The sequence below is a fragment of the Drosophila persimilis genome, unplaced genomic scaffold, assembly GCF_003286085.1.
Source record: "Drosophila persimilis strain 14011-0111.01,24,50 unplaced genomic scaffold, DperRS2 tig00000631-arrow-arrow-pilon, whole genome shotgun sequence".
Classification (NCBI taxonomy): domain Eukaryota; kingdom Metazoa; phylum Arthropoda; class Insecta; order Diptera; family Drosophilidae; genus Drosophila; species Drosophila persimilis.
In genome coordinates, this window is record NW_020825327.1 from 1,268,790 (window position 1) to 1,278,487 (window position 9,698).

The following is a 9,698-nucleotide window of genomic DNA, read 5'->3' on the forward strand; positions in this document are numbered from 1 at the left end:
ATGTTTTATCCATGTAGTGGGCATTGGTGAAACTTGTGTTCCCTAGTCTCAATCTATTTAGGATGACTTGGTGTCTTCTGTTAAGGTTGTTTAGGTTTTTGGGGGGAGGATGAGTGGAAGATAGATTGATAACTTGTTGGTACCAGGGGGAAGTCTTAGTGAGGAGGTCTATTTGTTTCGATAGGAGGATTTTCTTAAAGAATAGTGAGATGTCGTTAGAATTACGGATTAGTTTCGGATTGTGGTGGGGTAGTACGAGGAATTGTTGGGATTGGTAATTGCGGTAATAGAGGAGAGTGAATCTGTGCAGATAGCGTATCTTCCGCGTTTGTTGCGGCTTAATAAACTGGCTTCGTGGATAGCAATAATTTTGCTGGAAAGGACTGAGGAGTACTGTGGAAGTAGTCCGGATTTTATGGTTGATGTCCCACTACAGATGCTATAGATGGTAATGCCTGCTGCTTTGGACCCGTCTGTGTATAGGAAGGTGTGTTGGTGGAGGTTGAATTTGATGGAGTGGAAGAGTTGGTGGAAGACTATTGGGGGGGTGGTGTTTTTATCGTGTTTGGATAGGGTGATATTGGTGTTGGAGGTTTTAATCGGGGAGAACGGTATGAGGTTATTCTGGGATATTTGTTTGGCTCTGTCAATCGTGCAATCGCGTGTCAATTAGCACTCTTTTTTTTTTTTTTTTTAGGTTTTTTGGGAGTGAGTTTAGGGGGGTGTCTTTAACGTGGATGAGGTTTTTAAATATTTTGCCAGTTACAAAATCTCGCTTGTTTTCCAAGGTGTGTAAGTTGGCTTCGGATAGAAGGTTGTTAGTGGGTGTGGTGCGGAATGCACCTAGGGCGGCTCTTGTTGCTGCGTTAATCGTAGTTTTCAGGCGGTTAAGCTGGCTTTTTTGTGCGTAACCGTATATGGGGAGGCAGAAGTCGACTTTGGATATGATTAGAGATTTCATAATTTGTACAAGTAATGAGGTGTGGCAGTTGTATTTTGAGGACGAGAGGTGTTTGATAATGCCCAGTGGCTTGGCAAAGTCTATTTTGAGTTTATTGATATGTGAGTTCCAGTTGTATCTAGAGTTGAGTGTGAGGCCTAGTAGTCTGAGTGAGTTGTTTTGGTTGATGGATGTGTTGACAGTAAGGAATTTTGGTTTGCAGTTATGTTTGGGACATATGTGTAGAAGTTGGCTTTGTGTGTTGTTGTTGTGTTAAATGATAAGGAGGAAGTCGTCGGCGCATGCACTGAATTTGATCTGCTTGTGAAAGGATAAGATTTCGGAGAGTGGCTTGTACGCTATAAGAAAAAGGATAACTGAGATGGGGGAGCCTTGGGGTATGCCATTGGGGAGTGGGACGGTGTTCGAGAGGTTCGAGCCACTTTTCACCAGGATATTCCTTTTTGACATGAAGTTTATGACGTATTGTAACATTCGTGGACCTACTTTCCATTTTTTTAGTTGTTGAATGATGGAGTGGATTCCTATTTTGTCGAAAGCTTTGGTGAAGTCAATGGATATTAAGGTGAGATGTTTTTTTAGGGCAATGGCTCTGGTAGCTAGGTGGTCTACGTAGAGTAGACTATCTATTACCTATCTATTTGCCTCTTTTATTTGCCACTATCTTATCGAGCGTTTTGGCTAGGCATGAATTAAGTGATATGGGTCTGTAGGATTTTATGTCTTTTAGTGGTTTTTGTGGTTTTAGAATCGGGAGGACTAGGCTGAGTTTGAGCGATTGTGGGATGTATGAGTCGAGTATTTTGTTAAAGTTGTTAAATCAGCCAGGCCCCGTTCTTCACTTTCACAAAAGTTTTCCGATTTACTTTTGAAATCACATAAATTGGGGCTCTCTTTTTCCCATTCCGCAAGATTTCTTCGTTTTCAAAACGAAAACATTTTCGTTGACGAAATGAAAAGTAAACGGCTTTTTATACAACAAAACGAACCTTAATTGCAAAAGGAAAAAAATATATGACTTATTGATGCATTAACATAAACTTGATACCTATATCAGGGTAATATAACTTGTGCTTTCTTTATAAATAATTTTATTTTAACCCAACCTCAAATTTAGTTCGGACAAAATTGACCACAGCAACAACAAATTTCGTTTTGGTGTAAGCAGCTGACGCATTCCGATTTGGTTATCGGAACGTTGGCAAGTAATACATTTTTGCGTATAACAGCACAAATGTGCATGTAACAGCTCAGACTGTGCTTGGAACATGCGCTTAACAGAACATCTGGGTGAGCACAGCTGTTTCCCGCCCAATTTAATTCGGAATTTTCTGCAATCGTTTTGCTTCAAAACAAGCAATTGAAAAAATAAAAAGCATTTTAATCACGATGTATTTTTACAAAGCAGCAGCAGCAGCTCAGTTGTTTTTGTTTGCCAGAAGCGATGAAAAAAGAAACATATCGATAAAAAATATATGTGAAAACTGGAGCACCTTAAAACGAAACGTTTTGGCTAAAAACGTAATCCGCAAAAGTAAATGAAAAACGGAGCCTGCCTGATTATTCTGATTTTGATGGTGGGGGGTGCGTTTTTTATCATGGAGTATGACGTTCGGTCGAGGCCGGGGGCGTTGCCTTTCAGGGAGTACAGAGCTGATGAGAATTCTATTAGTGTAATGTCCTTTTCGATTTCTAGTGCTGATGGAGTTGGGGTATAGTTAATAAGAGAGTCTGTTTGGGATTTTTTCGAACGGAATGTTGGGGAGAAATTACGATCGTGAGCTTCTTCTGACCACGTGTGGGCGAAGGAGTTGGCTATTTCGGTTTGGTTGGTTGTGTCTGTTTGGGTGTGGGGGTTAAATATATTGTGAATGTTTTTGACAGGGTAAAGTCTGCATAGTCGTGTGATGTTAGACCATGTTGAGGATGTGTCTGATTTAGGGTGTATTTGGGCTGTGAAGTCAAGAATCGATTTATGTTTAGCTTTCCTGATTGCTCTGTTGAATTTGGCATTTGCTTTTTTATATTCTATGTCTGTTGTTTATGTTGTTTATGTTGTTTATGTCTCATTTGAGCTTTTTCCATTTAGTGATTTATAAACTTTTAAAGATTGCTAGTTCTTTGTTCCACCAGAGAACGGTACGGGGGAGGGAGAAAGTGGTGTTTTGGGGGATGGAAAGGTGGGCGCTTTGGATTATTATTTTTTTAATTAGATCGTTTTCCCTGTTGACGTTGTTTGGGTAGTGAAGTTGAGTTTATGGATGTGTTTTTGGTAGAGGTCCCAGTCGGCTCTTTTCAGTTTGAAGGACGGTTTAGAGGTAAATTTTGGGAGGGATGGGTTGTTGAAGAGAGAGATTAGTATGGGGAAGTGGTCGCTACCGTGGAGGTCGTCTATTACTTCCCAGAGGAGTTCTGGAGCAATAGTTGCTGATGCTAGGGAGAGGTCAATGTGGGTGAATGTCTTGTGTGTTGAGAAGTGGGGGGGGGAGGGGGGGGATTTGTCGTTTAGAAGGATGAAGTTAGAATGGTCTAGGAAGGAGGATAAGGTTTTCCCTCTTGGGTTGGCCTTAGGTGAGCCCCAGTAGGGGTGCCAGCTGTTAAAGTCTCCTAGGACTAGAGTGGGGTCGTTTGTGGTTAGGGTTAGGACGTTATGTAGATTGCGGGCGTTGAAGGGTTTGTTTGGGGAGATGTATGAGGATATGATGTTGACTTTGTATTTGGATTTGATGTTGACACCTACTGCGTCAAAGTCGGAGTTGGGAGGGATTTGGGTGTGGGATATGGAGTTGTGTATGAGGATGGCTGTGCCTCCAAAAGCATTAAGCTGGTTATAGCTGCAGTATATTGAATAGTTGGTTGGGATAGGGAGATAGTTGGGGTTGGATATGTGGGTTTCTTGTAGGGCAACAATTAGGGGGTTATATGATTTCATGAGACTTTGTAATTCAATGTAGTTTTTTTTTGTAGCCGTGTATGTTCCGTTGCATAATTTTAAGTTGCATACTAGTGTTGGCATTTTCTACTAAGGGGCTTAAAATGAATGTTAATACTATTGTTATCATTTAGAGTTCTTCTTCGTTGTAGATTTGGCTAGAAAGGGTGTTGTTGGATAGTGACGCTAGGTTTGTAGTTTTTGTTTTTTCAGATTTATCTTTTGCCTTGAGTGGCTTGGTGACTAGGTTGAGTTTGTCCTTTTCTTTAGTCCAGCTTCGGAGTTTGCGGTCGGTATCTGGGATGGTTTTGGTGTTTTTGGTTTTAGTTGTTGCCTCGAGGTCTCTGTCCATGTCCATTTCTTCTTGGGTGGGTTGCTGGATTGGTTTGGATGGGTGTGTGTTTGAGTCTGAGATGTCTGCGTAGTTAGTAATTGGCCTTTGGTAGTGTGTGGTCTGAGTGTTGTATGATGATGAAGGGTGGTTGGGGGTCGATGTTACTGTTTGTGTTTTTGCAACTATCTCGGCGTATGGTGTGGATTGGTGTGTGTTGCGTTGAAAATATATTTTTTTTGCGGTTAAGAAGTCTACTTTCTCGGAAGATTTGATAATTGCAATCTCTTTTTGCTTGAGAAATTCCGGACATTTGGGGTCTAGTGGGCTGTGGTTGTTTTGGATGTTGGTGTTATGTTTGCAGTTGCTGCAGAATTTGAGCTTGGAGCATAGATCGTCGTCGGCGGGGTGTACTTCGGAGCAGTTTTTGCAGATTTTGGTGGTTGTGCAGTATTTGGTTGGGTGACCGAATTTCTGGCAGTTATTGCATTTGAGGGGGCGAGGCGTTTGGGGGCGTACGTTTACTCGTTCGTAGCCTATCATAATATGCTGTGGTAGTGTTGGTGTATCGAATGTGACGATAATCAGTCCGGTTTCTTGGAGTAAGCCTTCTTTGTGTTTGTGAATTTTAGTTGCGTCAATGACCTTTTGTGTTTTGAGTAGATGACACCTTTGGAGGAGTTAAGTGTTTTGTGGTCTGATGCTTTCACAGGAAAGTCGTGGAATTTTACGATTTTCAGGAGCTTTGTTGCCTGGGTTGTTCCTTTTGTTTTAATGAGAAGTGAACCGTCTGGTTCTGGTTGGTTGGGTCTGGTGGTCGCGACATTTCAGGTAGGCTAGGACTGACGCCCGCTGCACTTAATTTTGTAACTGTTCGTTAGGTGTGTTTGTTTTTGGTTTTTTGGGAGTTTGCTTTGTGCACTTGAATGTTTTTGTGCTAGGTTTTGTGTGTTGGATTTTGGTGCGCTCGCTGCTGCTTAGATTTGGCGCGTCTTTACTTGACGGAGTATAGACTGACACTCATTTGCTATTATTATTTTTTTAAGTTATGCTTAATTGAATCGAAATTTGAGGAAAATTCAAATTCACCGTTTTCTTTGGTTTGTGCCGGAAATATTGGTGCCTAAAGTGTACTTTTTAGTGTGTCGTATTCAAGTGTCGGGAAGTGTACATATATAAAAGTGTAATTTATAAAGGTCTCAGGATCTAAAATGTTCTTTTAGCTTAAATCAATAAAATTTAAGGTTGAGACTTCAGAATAATTTTGAAATGTACTATATTTGGCCGATTGTTCCTATGGCAGCTACATATATGTACTTTTATCGCTCTGATCGGATTTTTTTATGATTTAGAATATTACAAAAAATTTGATATTCAGCTCGATAGGTTAATATTCAACATTGACTTGAATATTCTTTTCTAACGTTTAGAAAATTCTGAAACTCATCTTTTTTTGTCAGTATTTGATTGTAGTCTTTTATAAGGTTAACAGATCGCTCAGCTGTATCATTAAATAGTATTAAATTTTGAAATATTTGTAAATCATTTCGAAATTTTGATCTTCATTGAAAAGCCATTCTGAGTCGATATAACCATGTCTGTATGTCCGTTCCGATGTGCGCCTAGATCGCAGAGACTACAAAAGATGGGGCAACCAAATATTGTATCCAGACTCCTGTAATATCACACTGTTACGAGTGTATTGCACCTATCGCTGTTGGGTCTGCATTTGGTGCTCCTACTGGTGTTTGCCAAGCCCACGTGGACCTTCTTCCAGAGCTATGTTCGCCTGCGCAGCGTCCAGGACCAACTGCAGTCACAAATTGCCAAGAAGAATAGCGAAGTCCAAGGCCAAAGCAAGATCAAGAAGGAAGCGAAAAAGAAAAGGGCACGGAGAAGCTAAGCGCCGAACAGCAATCCTTTCTGAACGCCTTCGAAAAGACACCACAAAAGTCATCGGGCGGCAAGGCAGCGGCTCCTACAGCTCCCGCTATGGCATCCACTTTGTTCGGTGCACGCAACTGGCCCTGCTGCCCTTCTTCCTGTGCAACTTCATCGGCGTGGCTTGCTTCCGCTCGCTGCACTATCAGTTCTACGTTTGGTACTTTCACTCGCTTCCGTATCTGGTCTGGTCCACGTCCTTTACCCTGGGCGTACTGCTGGAACAGCTAACCCAGCACTTATCTGTCCAGCTCGGCCCTGCATCTCTGTCACCTCGTATTGCTTTTTGGTGTGGTTCGTCAGATCTTCCAGATCCAGATAGTGATCCACACTGTACTTGTAAGCAAATGTAATTTCAATATTTCGCCCGACCCCTTCCGCCCCCACAAAGGACGAAATTCTGTGGCATGAAAACTAAAACCCAGAATGATAGAGAATGACCATATCTAACAGATTACCGAGCCTACTGCAACGGAACTTCCCCATTCTCTCTCTCTCCTACTCTACTTCGTGCAGTGTGCGTGATTTGGTGAAAGGAAGCCAGATAAATTATAAATTAAGATTATTGTAAGAATAGAAAAAAGAGATAAATGTACAAAAAATTAAATAAATATGGAAACAGATCAAATCGAATCTTTATTGGAGTCTAACGCCAAATAGGCCAATCTTAATCTAATGTATTTATTTCTTCAATTGCAATTATCGTTTTAATTAGTATGTACATCAAGACTTGATATAACAAGATTTTGATGGGGAAACACGAGCAAAAGTAACCATGCCCTGAACGTCTTTTCGCGAATAAATTAGAGCAAAGACTATACAATACCAAGATGTTGCATGAGGAACAAATTCTTTTTCAATTTTCGTTTGACGCTTCATGGTACGGGCGCGCGGGGCTATTACTTCAATTCTCTTTTACGCTACCTTCGCCTCCGAAATGCTACTCGGCTTCGAGTCGGTGTGTCTCGAGAGAAAGAATACAAATACAAATATGAATCGTCTGCGTGCCGAAACCGTAGGGCAGCGTGGTCGCTGATGTCTTTGGCGCGGCACAGTGGGGACTCAGCCGAAATAGTAAAAAAATTGTATGAGTGCTTTAGATAAATCTAATGTACGCATCTAATAGAGAATTTTCCAATCGAATTTTCCCACTGTGCCGCTCCAAAGACATCGCCGATCCGCGACCACCGCTTCGACGGTGCTGAGGCTCGAGCGTCCAGAATTGCCGAACAGACGAAACCGATGGGCAGCGGGGTCGCGGTAGAGATGGAGTACAGGCGAAAAGGGAATTGAAACCCCGCGCGCTCCCTCGTGCCTTTTGGGTTCTAATGTTAGGACCCGCCATAGAACAGCTTTTTGGTCGCTCATGCAACATCTTGGTATTGTATAGTCTTTGATTAGAGTTAACGTAAACAGTACGCGCACAATGTTTTGTCAATTCAGCTTGGCAGAAAATAATTATGGCATTTCTTCTGTTACTTAAATGCGTTGCAACGTACTCATTAGTTACGCCAAACTTAAACTTAGTGTGTTTCAATTGTGTTCTAGGAATCTTAAATCTGACAAAGAGCGGAACATTTGTACCTTATGCAAATGCTTCCCTCAAAAATATACGACACTTCTGTGATGTCTGCACGGGAAGTATACAAAGTTTCGGTCTAATAATTTTCCCTAGGAGAAATGCAGCGCTCTTAAGTTCCGACAACTGAAAGTTGGGTTTGATAATTTTACTTCAGTAGATGAAATTAATTTTGGCGCATCCAGAATTTGTTCGCGTTCCTTAAGTGAAATAATGATGGGGGTTTCAAAGCTTCTACAAAACGCTTAATATGAAAAGAAAAAGATTTGCCTACATTTGGTACAAAGAGATTATTGGATTTTGAAACAGCTAATTCTGCTAATATTTATAGTATTATAGTATTATTATAGTTTAGTATTATAGTATTATAATGAAGGTCAAAATATAAAAATAATTACACAATTTGAATTTACTTTTTAATTTAAAAAAAAAAATGAATTTAAACGAAATTTAATTATTCAGCCAAACGAGCCGTTAGACTTATAAAAGTCTATAATCAAGTACTGAAAAAAATTAGAAAAAAGTTGCTGAACGTCGCCAACAATATTTATTATTGGCATAAATAATAGTCCATCGAGCTGAGATTTTCGCTGCGAACTTATCTTTTAATATTCCAAATCATCCAAATATTCTACGTTGTTGAATTGAGCTATAACTTCATATTTTATTGATTGTTTCGCCAATAAAACCAAGCGCAACCCTAATGTATATTAACATTATATATATATATTAATATTAATATATACTAACTTACTGACTACCGGTTACACAGGTATCGGAACTCTAATATATATTTTCACTTACATTACCAATCATATTTTTAGTGCTACGATTTGTTGCGCCCTGATGTAATTTTGGAACTGGCATGGAAACATAAGATTATGGATTTTGCCATGCCCTACTTAATACAGGTAAAGGCCCATCTAAAATCAAAATGTAGTTAAATTTACACTAGTGGTCCATTTGACAGGTCTTGCGTGAATACACTAATAAAGTTGATAAATTGGAGTTGAACGAGGCTCAGCGCGAAAAGGAAGAAGACACCACTGAACATAAAAATATTATACAAATGGAGCCGCAACTTATGATAACTGCTGGGCCAGCAATGGGCATTCCGGCTCAATATGCACAGAATTATCCGCCTGGCGCTGCTACAGTTGCTGCTGCGACGACAACAGGGCGCAATATGGGCTATCCATATTTGTAGGCAACGACCAGAAAGCAAATAAATAAAATAATAGAAGTAATGTGAACAAGAAATGTACCATCATCAAAAACATTACCAATACAAAAAGAGTAACAAGTTAATAGTTTATTTTGCACCAAAATACATCAACACCTACACTACAGCTCAAAAACAGTATGAACTATAATCAGACGCAGTCAAACTTTTTGAGTGTTATTTTGAATCGGAAAAGTTGGATAATACCACAAAAATATGGGTTAGTGTCATTATTTTCTTTATTAACAAAATATTTAATAGTGTAGTTTAATGAAGAGCTGTCATGATACCTATTAAAAGGAAAGTATCTATTCGTCCTCAGAATCAATTTTCAATTACATTATATACATATATCCACATTTTTATACCCAATATACCAGCAGGAAGCGTTGTAAAGATCGGCATCAAAAGCCGATTCGGATCAGATTGCATAATTATTATAGTCTCTATGTTTTTTCCATCTTTCATGTCAAGTGCGAGTTAAATTGGGAGGATTCGCTTTCTGCGTTGGCTGCCCTACTAAAATCCTCCCTCACGACATTAGCCAACAAATCAATTGGTCCCTTTTGCAAACATAAATACCAGAAGACAGGGATAGAGCAGGCGACAGTCATTGACTCCGAAATCATTTCCGGCGCTTCCGTAAATTCGCATATACAGTCATGGAAAGATAATATAGACGGCATATTTTTTGTTTTTTCTTTCTTTGTATTTTCCAAAATTTGTGAAAAA

At 39.9% G+C, this 9,698-nt stretch overlaps 1 protein-coding gene across 1 annotated transcript in view; it reads left to right on the forward strand.

The window, feature by feature from the left end:
- LOC6603502 (clathrin heavy chain) overlaps positions 1 to 9,093 on the forward strand; it is a 34,321-nt gene extending 25,228 nt beyond the window's left edge. The window contains exons 5-6 of the mRNA XM_002028445.2: positions 8,569 to 8,655; positions 8,715 to 9,093. Of these exons, the coding sequence (XP_002028481.1) occupies positions 8,569 to 8,655; positions 8,715 to 8,951 (324 nt within the window). The 3' untranslated portion in view covers positions 8,952 to 9,093. The remainder of the gene's footprint in view (positions 1 to 8,568; positions 8,656 to 8,714) is intronic.
- The last annotated feature ends 605 nt before the right edge of the window (positions 9,094 to 9,698 follow it).